The 13,719-nt window shown below is 40.7% G+C and overlaps 1 protein-coding gene across 1 annotated transcript in view; it reads right to left on the reverse strand.

Moving 5' to 3' along the window:
* Nucleotides 1-11,927, reverse strand: part of MRPS9 (mitochondrial ribosomal protein S9) — a 34,787-nt gene extending 22,860 nt beyond the window's left edge. Inside the window, exons 1-2 of the mRNA XM_075057631.1 lie at nucleotides 11,787-11,927; nucleotides 4,939-5,118 (exon numbers count right to left, since the gene is read on the reverse strand). Of these exons, the coding sequence (XP_074913732.1) occupies nucleotides 4,939-5,118; nucleotides 11,787-11,858 (252 nt within the window). The 5' untranslated portion in view covers nucleotides 11,859-11,927. The remainder of the gene's footprint in view (nucleotides 1-4,938; nucleotides 5,119-11,786) is intronic.
* Nucleotides 11,928-13,719: the final 1,792 nt, after the last annotated feature.

The following is a 13,719-nucleotide window of genomic DNA, read 5'->3' on the forward strand; positions in this document are numbered from 1 at the left end:
TGAATCAAACAAGTTCAGCTGGGTCAGTAAGGGTTAATTTTTTAAAAAATGTCTTGAGAAATTAAGAATTCAATACTTTAATTCAAAGAGTTCACTGAATCATACTGGGATAGGGGAAGGAGACTGAAAACAGTTCAGTCCTTAAATAACCTGCCATAAGTAGGAGAGGTTTGGCAGGGCAAATTGATCTTGCCCAAGTGTCTTCCCACACTTTTGTTGAATCTACAGCTCAAACACAAAACATTCCACTACTTTTCACTGCTTAAATCATGTGCAAAGATAGTTATCTAAGTAACATCCCGTGAGGAAAGGTATTTTGTAGAAAACAAGGAAGGAAAAACAAAAAAGAAAAAAAAATTTAAAACTTCCACCCTGGATTCCCTTGCAGCAGCACCCTTTTAGGCAGAGGGCTCAAGAATCCAGCTCATTCCTTTTTAAATATATACGAAATTTTAATCATCAAAACACTGAGGTTAGAAGTGACACTTCATGCTGTAATGTTTTAATGAAATGCTTAAGCGATAGCTGTTTCAGCTTCTTCTACTCCTCAACTTGATCACACGAGAGCCACTTCCCTTCTTAAACCTTGCCTCTTGATTCACATTTAGCCACTGTACTTCAGCATTTCTCAGACTGGAAATGTTTGCTGGAACAGCTGTTTTTGCTTCTAATCAACACTAGCAGTATTCTTTAAGTTTTCAGCTTCCAAAATCCAGAATATTTGGGCCAGAATCAGGAATGAATGAATCAAAAATGGGATGTGAAATGTTAACTCTGAAATAGTTTTTTTATTTAACAAAATGAAAAAGAGTAACAAAAAAAAAAAAATCACAGTGACACACCTAAGTTTACCTTGTAAAACAAAATTCTCCTCTAACAACTAACTACTACAATTTATTGAAACCACCCCAGTCATTTGCTGCTGTTTATCTAAAGCTGAATTCTAGCTGGGATAGAAAGAAATTTCAAGTTCACAGTGATATAACATTTTAACCCCATCAATTGGAAAAAAAAAAAACCAACACAACCCACTAGCATTATATGAAAAAAAACCACCTTCTTTTAATATTACATTATTTTTATACTAACTAATCATTTTCAAAACAAAAATTAATGTCTTGTCCAGAGCTTGCAGAGCAAAAAAAAAAAGCCAAAAACCTGTTGTAAGAAACAGTCATTATTTCTATCTTCATTTCAACTTTTCAAAACACTGAACAGTATTAAAGAGAGTAAAAAAAAAAATACAGCAGTCATCAGCTCAGATGGACTTTGATGCAAAAGTAAGAAAATACTGATGCAGAGTTTGGCTCCACTGGAAAAAAAAGTTGAAAAAAGCATTCTAGCTTCAGCTATTTAAAAAACAATACAAAATCCAATATTTCTTGGGAGGACAATGCTGGACAACACACTCTTCTCGCAGACAATAGAAAGTTCAGAAATGCATTTTGTTCTGAAAAATGTTTCTGACATTTCACATATGCCAATATTCACTCATTTCTAACACTCTGCATTGCTAAATTTGAATGTTTAGAAATCAGATGTGCTGAGCCACTTTTAAAAGCAACTGAATACAACCTATTTTTCATTAAAGTCATCTTAATTCATTGAAAGAAATTTCATTCCTCATAGGGTATAGTTTATCCACATTTAACCTTTTCATAGTTAACAACCTTACTGGTACTTTTGCAACAATATATATGCTAGTGAAGATAAACATATATTTTAGATTCAAATTATTCCATCTGCTTGACAACAATCTATTAGGTCATAAGGCAGACGACAAGAGAAAGTCAACATAGTTCTCTAGTTTTTGAGTTTTACTAACTCTTATGGGGAAAGAGTATTGCTTTATGATGAGCTCATATCTGGGAGAGCATTTAGTGACTGCATAAAAATGAATAATAAAAATACTGACATATAAATAGGTCATGAAGATTAAGATGCTTTTCTTGTATTAATCTTACTTTGATTTCTGGGCTTTAAAGTAGAATATCACAGAACTGACAGTGGAAAATTAAGGTGGGCTGTTTACTACAACCATAAGTTAAAGTTAAATCACAAAATAAAAGGATTACAGACTCAACTGGGGAAAAGCACTAGGTCAGGACTGCAATCTCTATTAATTAGGTATCCCAGCTGGGCAGTGGGTATGCAGCTGTTAACTTGATCAATGACTTACCTAAATGTCATCTCTACTGATTCGCTTATAAATTACCAGCAAGTGAGACTAATGTACAGGTGCTAATTTATTTAAACTGTTCTCTGCAGTTCTACATAGCTTTATAAACTGCATCTGGCACCTAATGTTAGCTGTCAGTTGTACTTAGACATGCCTGTCCTAACGACTCTGTTCATTAGAAATGAGCACAAATTATGAAATATTGTGAAAAATGATACATCAAATGGAATGGGCAAAGCAAATCAATTAGAAAAACTTCATAGCACATATTCACACATAGGAGAATAAAACATCCTAGCTACAGAGTGAGGTCTATAATACCAATTAAAAAGCAATTGGTAGACTTCTGCAGAGTTATATATCAATTTGCTGGATTTTTTTTTCTCCTCCAGAAATACAGTTGTAATGTACAGCTTAACATTTCATTCCTAAATAAAAGCATCAGTAAGAGGCAATTCTGCTTCCACAACATCCAGAAGGATTAGCAAATAAGTCAACTTATTTTCCTGTTCAAAACTTCACAAGGTTTAGCTTTTATTAAACTATACCTAAAACTCCAGTGAAGGACAGAATCCTATGATGTCTACTTTTGAAATACACTGCACAGACTGATTAACAGTAGAAGACACGGTGGTATGTAAGCACTCATCAGAAAGAATTATTACTGTTCGAAATGTAAAGCTTGATAATTCTCCTGCCAGTGCTTAAGCAGCTTTTATATTTTTATAACAGAAATTTAATTATGCATAGCAGACACTATTACACACTCTAAGTATTTTCCAACACCTGATGGAATATGAAGAAATCAAACATGTACCACAGATACTTGGTATCACCAAACAAAACACTACTCTGCTGGCTGCACTTCTCCCTCTTTTCAAAAACAGTCTGCAAAACAGTCCCATACACGTCACCTGCACTGCATTTGTAAGAGCTAATTACCAGAATGAATCTGCTTTTACTAATGATGGAGCTCAGTTAATTTTGTGCAAATGATCATAGTGCTGTGGATTCATAAAGAAGGAACCACTACTTAGATATGGTCATTTTCCATTTCTTGCAGTCTTGCTGTCTGTAAGCCTTCCCCCTAGACCCTATCAAGGAAGGAAGCCAGACTGCAGATTAATGCACTCTCCTACCATTAACCTTTCAGGCAAACAAACTGAACTATTAGCATCATCGTCGTACTGTACTAACATGGGAGGTATTCTGGTGGCAGGTCTGTGCATGAATACTTTACAAGAAAGTAACTCAAAAAGATAAAGGTCATTACAGGCAAGAAAAACCATCTGAAAAATACAGGAAAAGGAAATCCTATAAGATTTTTGTACAGAAATAAGAAAGCCAATGTAAAGAAACAGGTTGCTATTACTGCTGGCCCAGATGCCTCGATGAATACTTTTACTGTTGACAGGACCTTATCCACTCTACACTAAGACTGGAAGGGTCTCCGCATTGGCACTTGTCTGTAGAAGAGCAAAATGATATCTACAATTCTGAAAGAAAGCAGTCACAGTACCAGTACATAGCTTTGTACTTGTAAAGCTTGATTTCCTACAGATTTATGACTTGAAGTCAAGCTTCCCTTATGGATTTTCTGATACCTGATAAAACTCAAGTCTCATTTCAGCCTTTTTCTCAGCAGGCCATTAACTGTGTGTCTCTTCTCTACTTTGCTGTCTATTTTCAGAGAAGTTTTCAGAACTTAGTTTTGAAGCCTGCCAAATGTGTTTGAAATCAGCCTGTATCACCACCTACAGATGTAATTCTCTCTTGGCATAAGCACACTGTCAAGACCTCTTATGTGGACACAGCTATGCTGACAGAATTCTGCCACTCAGGGGCCACACAAACAATCTCCTCACTCTGAAAAAACTAAACCACACACACCTCTCTTTTGGCACGTACCACATTACTATGTCCACCCTAAGGGCCCTGCTGATATACTGTGCTGCCATGGCTATATTAATAGTGTTGCTGCTGCACAGAGAAAGCTTCAGCCATGAGACTTCACACAGCTTCACCTAAGAGTGAATGTCACCAAATGACATCTCTCCTCCCTACCTCTGATGTGCGATAAAATAAGACAGAAATGACAGAACTGAAGACCAGGTGGGACATTAAAAAAAAAATCCATGCAACAAAACATTTTTCTGAGTGAAAGGGGCCATATCTATACATGAGCCTAAATGACACAGAGAAAGAGGAGGCCACCCATCTGTCATTTGTCAGAGGGAATGGCAATAAAATAGTATGTTTGGAGCTACTGATATGAGCTTAAATTCACGTCTATATTAAAATCCCTAAGCTAAACCAGAGTGTTAGCTGTAAAACATCCTATAAAATTTAATTTGGATTACCAGCAACCACAGTATCGTACAAGAAAACCTGACCTAAATATACACAGCAGGTCAAATTGTGGGTAAACGTTTCGAAGTGCTACATAAACCTTTACAGTGCCTCTTATAACCTCTGATCAAGGGGATTATCCATTAGTACTGTTAAAAAGAACCTACTGTGCTTCAGCAAGATATGGTATACAGCTCTATACTGTGATGTCTGACCTCACATGGTAGCTGGGGTAGAATCTCTATTCACAGTCACAGTTGCAATGTTTGCAATGTATAGTAGCATTCTTTCTTATTCTGACAGTTTGATTAAAATTCACAGAGAGCTGAGGGGCTCATGCTGAAGTAAAGTGCTTTCAATATCTGAAACTCTACAGTAAATTACTTCTCCAACAGAGCAACTGTACTTACATCAATATCCTCTTGGGTAAAAGTTTCTGGATCTTCTCCCATCATGTTGGCTAAATGTCTCTTTCCTAGGTTGAACTCTTCAATCTGTTTTTTAATAAATTCCTCCGTGTACTTTTCAGGTCCTGAGGCACCTACATTTTTTCTCTGCACTGGTGTAGTGGTATAGATTAGCCTTAATGCCTAATAAAAACAAAAGAGAAAAAAGAAAAGTGAGAGATTTATTTTATATTTTTGGCACAGTGAGCTCTAAATAAAATGAATAGTATAACAAGCCATTCATACCTATAACAAGATTCAACACATTATTGTAATAAGTTAGAAAAGGCAATATTACTCACGAAACCATTTTCTTCCAATTGTTCAATGCCCATAAACAGATAAACACATTCTAAAAGTTGAACATTTCACACATTATGGTTAATTCAGAAGATTTTTCTCTTGGAAAGAAACATTGTATCATACGTCAGGAACATCCAGCAAAAGCAAAACACAGCGCTGATCAACAGATGCAGTCTTAAAAGAAAATAAAAATCTATCAGCAAATAAGCAGGTTTTGCCTTCACCTAAAGGCATCCCATAACAAAGTATGAAAAGAATCTGCAGAGCAGCTCTCTAGTGGCTTTCTGAAGCATGTGGCTTCACAAATACTGCTAAAGGCTCTGTGAAGGCTATGCAGTGCTCCCTCCTTATTCACAGTGCCATAATGGTTCTTAAGCTATTTCACCATCTCAGGTGAAACAATTAGAAAACTAGTAGAGTAGTTCTCACCAGCAAATACTACTGAGCATCGTTCCAGCTCAGAACTCATAACTCAGGGGACAAGTTATCTTTTGATCTTTGCCGGATACAGGTTTAGTTTCTATCAAGACAATCAGTAGTTAAGACAACTAATTTCAATCCAGCTCTCCGCCAGATGAACAGGAGCTTCACTGACAGAGCTGTAATGTCCCAATTCTGGCCTAGTGCCAATATTATGCACTATTTTGTCTCTCCAACATTAGTATTAAAGTCCTCTGCAGCTTAATTATTCCACAAACTGAATGAGAACTGATTATTTGTCTGGTCTTCTGTGGGCAGGGGGGAGGGAGGGAATCACATAAAAAAGGGTGTGTGGGACACAAAAGCAAAGATAGAAAAAGAATCACTTCTGAATCAGAAAAATGCCCAGTTCTGTTCATCAGATAGTACCCCGAAACACTTCTCTCCAGCCCCTTCAACGTGCCACAGCTTGGCTTTGTGAGCAGACAGTGCAGTTTCACAAGTCAGAGTGAGTCTATCTCACAGCCCACCCCTGCTAGCATTCCTTCCTCCACTCCCTTCACTCGCCCTGTGCCAGCTCTGGCACTCAGACTCTTTTACAAGCCAGCTCAGCTCCCTATATGTGGCAGAACACTAACTTCTGCTTCTTCCCAAAGAGCAGGCAGTTCTCAGCTGAGCTAAGTCCCAGTGATTCAGAGAAGGCTCTGAGAAGAGCCAAAGCTGACACAAGAAGGTGGCTGAACTACACAACCAGAAGCAAGGAAGTAGAGGGGGAGTTCTCTCTTTACCTTCACTCCTTTGAGCAATTAAATTCCCTCTGCCACTCCTGGAGCTGCAGCCTCAGTCTACCTGTAGTCAAACATTAAATCCCAAACAGGTACAACAAAGTGAACTAGTTAAGGTTCTTATTATGAGGAACAGAATAAACCTAGTATTTGAAATGATTAAGTATTCTCTGAGTCACGAGAATTGTCTTCTCCAGATCACAATTTAGACATGCTGACCATTTTGATGGACTTTACCATTCTGAGTTAAGCTAATATGAACAGCATAAAATACTTGCTATCATCCTGTAACTAATACAAATACAACAGTAATCTTCAAATGCAGTTATAACCACAACGATACAAATACACATGTCTCATCAAAACAAGATTACATGGGTATATTTGCAAGACAAACACAAAAGCAGATCAAACATCCACCTTCTCTCAGTAACACAAGTTAGGTTACTCCTGTGAGTAGAAGCTTTGGGTGTTCTGTATTACATGGCCAAGTCCTACATGAACAGGAAATGAAACACAGATCTTCTCGTACTTTCACAGAGCCCAGTTGGTATTCTGGACATTTTGCAGCCCAGGAGGGACTGCTCCAATGCATCCCATTTGCTGCACATACGTAAAGCTATTCATGATCAATTTACCTGTTCATGACTGTCTCAGGCTTCAATATACAAAAAAAAAAAATCTAACCACCCCACTTAAAATTTCAGTTTGGAATAAAGACTACAATAACCTGCCTTAAACCTATGTATAGCAAATGTCTGTGCTGCAGGACAGGTCCTGTGAATTCAGTAAGGTTTGATATAGAAGGTAAAGTAATCTTTGAATAACAAGGTCACATGAGATGGAAAAAACTGACCCTCTATGCTTTTACAACCTGACATAGATAAAGATATGCCCCCCAAGCTATATACCTTCAGAAAAGTAACCAATACCTCTGCCAGAAAATATTTTAAAACAGCTCCAAGGCAGAATTTGGTGCTGAAGAGCCTGTTGTTGCTTTGTTTTCTCCACAGCTTATAAGTATCATATGCAATGCTAGTCCTGGTTTGCCCCTTCCTTTTTTTTTTTTTCTTCTTTATATTCATATTTTCTATGAGGTTACACTGACATATACAGAATTAAAAGAAAAATAATCAAAATTTTAAATGTACACATTTTCCACAGGCAAGGCTCTGGTGATTTCCTTAGAAAGCAGTAAGGAAAGCAGAGGTATCTCTGCATATTCCCTATTCTTCTCTCCTAGTCACTCCTCAGGAAAGAATTCAATTCATCTTCTGTCTTACTTGTCTTAATAGTAACTAATTATTTGTAATTCTTGTTAATGAACATATGATTCCTTATTACTTAGCCCAAAATTGCTTTCTCTCTGCTATGCTTTAAACAGAATACTTTAAAAAAGATTGCTTTCATCTTATTCCTGTCAATTTCTATTGTAATTTTCTCATTTTTGTCCTCCTTCCCTCAAGCTATTCATATTCTTCCCTAGTTTCAATTCATCACTAATCAAAAGTCCCTGGACACACAAACTGTTCATAATTAGAAAACAGCCTCTTATGCAAATTAATATCTATTGTATTGGGTACCTCTTCTGGGATAAGAGTACTATTTCATGGGTGGCACAGGCAAGAACTGCAAAGCACAGCTAAATGCTTCTGGCATTTCAGTCAAACAAGAAAGCATGCTCCTCTACTTTTTAAAGGAAAACACAGAGGTTTGCATTCACTTCTTACACGTTTCATAAAGCACTACTGCAGACAGCAGCCTCACCATTTTTTTAAATAATAACGGTTATTAACAGTGCTCCTGAAATAATAGACTCTTCCACCAGGACAAGGGAGAAGGGAAAGCCTTTACTTCTGGACAAAACTCCTTGGGATTAACCTTCCCCTCCCAACTTCTTCTCAAGCAACCTAGCATTAAAACAGCTTGGCAAATCTTGATCTTCCAGGGAGACCATAAATTAATAGAAAATCAGCTTATGTAAAGTTTGCCTTAGAAAAAAAAAAAGAGCATTTTCAGACAACTTCAACTTCTGTGGCCTATCTTTTCCAAGAAGAGAAATACCTAGTACCTGTCTGTTCGCTCATCCTGTTCATTTTGCTTCACTGCAGTTAAATGGATATAAAGTCAACATGTATCACTAACAGACGAATCAAGCTTTCTGTACATTCGGAATGGGAGGAAAGGGGAATCTGAAACAGGATGCTTGAATTCAAGAGAAAACATTGTCCATTTTACAACATGACATAGTTACAGAGATAGAAGACTACACCAAATGATGTAGCACACGTGCAGTTGCACTATTTTCATGCTGCTTCCATGCTCTAAGCTGGCAGGCTTCAATCATCTCCTTTCCCAAAACAGTTTAGTGCACAAAAAAAATGGTACTAAAAAGTCATCTTTGGGATAGAACTTCACTAGGAGATGCAGAGCTGTAGCTGTGTAACTATATCAGCAGGTAGGACTAAAGCTGCCCTCTGTCCATGGCTCCAATTACTGGCACAGCTAGTGCTACTGAGCCCAGTAGACATACAAGATACCAACAGCAGTCCTCTGGTCACTTGTTGCACAAGAAAAAAACATGTATGATGTAGCAATCATACAGAATGTAAATGCTCGGACCCACCCCAGGTTTCTAAAAAATTACTTTTTGATCAATAGGCAAGTTTTGGCTTTCTAGTGTCCTATTTTACAAAAATGTGCTTTAATTGATTTACTTAAACAATATTTACATAATCTCAGATTTCAGTTGGCCTACAAACTAATTATGTGAACCAGTATCAGGTTTATGTTTTAAGAAGCATTTTGCAAAACACATCAGAAGGTATCACAAGGTGTCAGCAAATATGCATAAGTGATTTTATATTACTTTTTATACCTGATTTCACAAAGTGTCTCATCAGAAGAAACTTTTTCTCAAAATGAAGTCTCTTGACAGGTAACTGTAAAACTGCATCTCCCCCCACCCAGAAAATCTACCTCCTGTGCATATTTGACCAAATTACATTTTAAGTTTTGCTTATACAGTATGCTATGGAAATAAATGATAACTCTAAATGTATAGATACATGGCAAGTGTCAGATAAGCATAATGGGGAACAGAATTTCGATCCAGGTGTTTTGAGGCACAAGTTACCAAATACTAACAGGCTTTTCAACTCTAGCTTAGTTAACAAAGAAGCTACTCCATTCCAAGCATGTAGTTCTGACAGACTGTCACCAAAGTGCTATCATCTCTTTCTGCTATCAGTACATGTACCATCCACAGTGATTTAGGTAAGGTAACCAACCCAATCAAATTAAATAGCACATATGGTACTCTGAACTCTTCTGTTGAGAACAGCTATTCAATCACATCAGAAGTGACTGACAGTAACTAAGATAGATTATTTTTTTCTTCAGAAATTGTGCTAAATCTCTGTGGTTTGCTTCTTAGAAGAATAGGAAGCTAAACCTGTTGTTCAGTTAAAGCTAAGGGAACTGAAAGTTTCTCTCCCATTTCCTCCCCCAATGCGAGACTTTCAATTACAAAACAAACCCCAAGAAATTAAACTGTTCCCCCACTAAGACAGACAAGAAGTAACGAACTACACTCCAGCAAGGGATTTTTTAGGATAGGCATCATAAAAGAGTTCCCTAACAGTAAGCACAGATAAGTGCTTGATGTAAGAAATGGTTATAGCAGGTCAGAACATGGGTACATCAACTTATTACCCTGTCCTCAACAGCAGCCAGCATCAGAGGCACAAGGAGAGGACAAGTGGTGGTAGTTTTCCCAGGACACTTCCCCAGTTTCCAGCAATCCGCGGTTCCAAGACATGCTGATATCTTGTTCTTAACAGTCCTCAGTGGAATTTTCTTCCAAGTTTCTTAGGTTGATTTTTGTATTCACATAAATGCTTACTATCCTAAACATCCCCATCAAACAGTTCCACAGGTTAACTACACCTAATGGAAAGGAGAGCCTATCAAGTTTCCCAGGCCCCGCCTCCCATTAGTTCCCTTCATATCCTCAGGTTCACAGACAGATGATTTGCATATAGCTATAGGCTTAGGTACTGATCCCATCTCTGGGGGCGAGAGGAGTAGACAAATGATCTCTCAAGGCCCCTTCCAGCCCTACCTTCTGCAGTGATTCCTCCTTTGAGACCGTTTCCTCATTTACAACACAAATCATTTTCAGCTCAAACTCAAGCAGGTACCTGACCAGAAAAACTAAGTTACTGTCATAATCATACCTTTGATATAGGGTAACCAAAGCAACAGAAATTATTCCAACTGAGAACAAAATCAAGCGTTAAGAGTATTGTCAGCCTTATTCTCTTTCTCATTCCTTGCACAACTTAAGCATGTGTATTTCTGACTGCTGCGTAAAGAACTACCCACACAGGCACCAGGTCTTTATCCCTAAGAGGTAAAGTGAATCTAGAAGTAACCTGTATAAACAGTTCGAATTGCTCCTTCCAGTATTACCTTTCATTTCCTTACTGCATCTACCTTCTGTTACCCCACGGTTTGGTTTAGTTCACTCACCAAACAATTCTTCAGCCCTTATTACCCTAAATTACTCTGTAACTTGAAAGTGTTACCAGCATGCCTTTTTATCCACTTGCTGGTCACCGATTAAATACATATATATACACAGGTGTATCAAATACCACTGCACAAACACAGCGGCTGTTCTGAATACTGACAGCAGCTAAGCTTTTTAATTAAACGGCCATCAGCTGAACACCGGTGTCTCTCAGAACAAACGGGTAATTCTGTTTCATCAGAAGTTACCGCACCTGTGGAGCACATTTCTCTCTCCATTGCAGGAGCTGGGAGACTTCACTATCCACTTACACCACCACTCAAGTTGATCAACCTAAAAAACTACCACCTTAAAGCACTTCGCTTTAGTGTTGGCTTGGGTCTGTACGCGGCTCTGTTAATTCCAGCGCTACATAAAATAACCCGGGGCTTCACTACGCTTTCTCTTTACCTCCGGAAAAACAAAATTCCGCTCACGGAAGGGCCGAGGCGAACGCGGCGCCGGCCCTCACACTCCCCGCCCCAGCGCCGCCTCCTCTCGGCGCCAGCCCCGCTCACGAACCGCCGTTGCCCGGTAGGCCGGGGCCTCCGAAACCACCACGGGGGTCACCCCCTCGCCACGGACACCCCACCCCCCCCCCCCGCTCCGCCGCCTCTCACGGAGGCTTCCCCATCCTCCCGCAGAGCCCCGGGAAGGGAAGGGGGGGGGGAACGAAGCAAGCGGCCACCACACGCGGGACGGCGGGAAAAAGGCCCCGGCCCGGCTCTCACCTGAGCGCGCGGCCCGCCCGCCGCGCTCCAACGGCCGCCCAGCCGCAGCACGCGCCCAACGGCCGCCGCCATCACCCGCCGTCACCCCGCCCCGGCCGCCGGGGAGAGGGCAACGGCGGGTCTCCGCCGCGGGCCCCGGCGGCGCTGATTGGCGGGCGGGGGTGGAGGGGGCGGGGCCGCGGCCGCGCATGCGCGTTGCTGCCCCGCCCAGCTCGCCTCAGGGTGTGGCGTCGGCTGCCCGCCGCCGTCCTTCGGGAGGGTGAGCGGGCCGCGGGGGGGGTGAGAGTGTTTTTGTGAGGTAAAACACGTCAGCATCATTAAAAAAAATCAGGCTGATCGTTAGAATGATGGTTTATAACTTGCGTTGTTTTCGCACGGGGGATCAGGTCAGCGGGAGGTCCCCGGGGCGGGTGGCTGTTACCTCAGGTGGGTTCTGCTCCGGTGAGCCCCACCTCTGAAGGAAAAGGCTAAAATCAAGACTCCTCTTGAAGCAGGTAGCCTTGGAAATCGCAGCATGGCTGGTGCAGCACCACTACCCTGGAGAGTTGGAGCAAAAAGCATATTTCGCCCTAGCACTCGGGGAAAAAAATGCCCGTTTTTAGAGATGCAGCAGTCGCCTCTTGCTGAGGGAGGGGTTGGTATCAGTACTGTCACCTCCCAAGGTGACGTTAATCTGGATGCTGAACCTTGAGAGTTTTCATTGTTTCCCCAAGTTACATAGTAGATACCCTTAGAGGTGATTGGATATGGGCAGTAGGGTTTTCTACCACAGGAAAAGTGGAAATTAATAATTTTAAAAGTTCTACTTTAGACTTACTGGGACCTTCTCTTTAGGAGCAGTTATTATTTAAGAGCAAATTCTGGGAGTGAATCTCTGCTTTTCACTTTTTCATGGGTGGCTCTTGCTTCCCCCAATGCAGACGCAAGTATTATTTCCTCCCTGGGATATAAGAAGGGTATAAGAAAACTGACTGTGGGCAAGGGTGGTCACCCGTGTCGGGAGGTCAAGGAGAAGCCGCCTGTAAAGGTGCATTTATTCTTGCGGTTACTGACTGTGAAAATGAAAATGTCAGTAGTTTTATTGACGTGGAGACATGCAAGCGAACGCAATGAAAGCTGCACCGAAGGAGAGCGGTGGACTGTCTCTCTCCTGTGGACACCTGGCCAAGCACTGGGAACTGCAGCCGTGCTTTCATTCACAGAGTGCATAGAGGTGGCATTTGGTTACCAGCTGCTTCTCCAAAAGAGAAAAAAAGGGGTTGGGTTAGGGTCACAGTCCCACTGACCCACCTCCTGGAGCAGCCAGTAAGGCTGGAGGGGTGGAGAAAGCCAGAGATGGTATGGCCTCTTCAAGGCCCATGGTGAATCTCATCTGCCATCTGTCGCCCTGCGGCTTGGCTTTGTTCAGCGGCGGAGGAACTCCTCAATCCTTACCGCACTGAGCAATTGTTACCTCTCATCCCTGTCAGCTCTACAGAAATGAAGCGCCGCTGGAGTGAACAGTTTTCATTTCCCACATATAATTAATTGTCAATTAAACTCAAGGAGCAGGGCCACCTATAAAATATCATCCACTTATACTTGGAAACTTGTTGATGTAAATCCAACTCCCTTGACCCCCTAAATCTATCTCCCTTGACCCCCTATGCCCGCTGTGAAAAAATCCTAAATGCTTTTGCAGTCTGAAGCATGTTTGCAATGACATGAGAGTTCATATAGTCCGTGGTTTCAGTCTTAGATTACAAAATTGTTCTTATGAATTGCTGAATGGAGACCTTGGTATATGCAGAGTCCAGCATTTAATGACAAGGGCCACGTTGTGTCTCCCTTGGATCTTTAGAGCGGTCAGCCCTTAGAAAGTAGTGGCTGCCCCTTCAAGGTGGAATATTTTTGCACAAATTTCAGGTATTTTTCCCAACCGTCCTGCTGCTGC

Source organism: Buteo buteo, chromosome 25 (genome assembly GCF_964188355.1).
Source record: "Buteo buteo chromosome 25, bButBut1.hap1.1, whole genome shotgun sequence".
Classification (NCBI taxonomy): domain Eukaryota; kingdom Metazoa; phylum Chordata; class Aves; order Accipitriformes; family Accipitridae; genus Buteo; species Buteo buteo.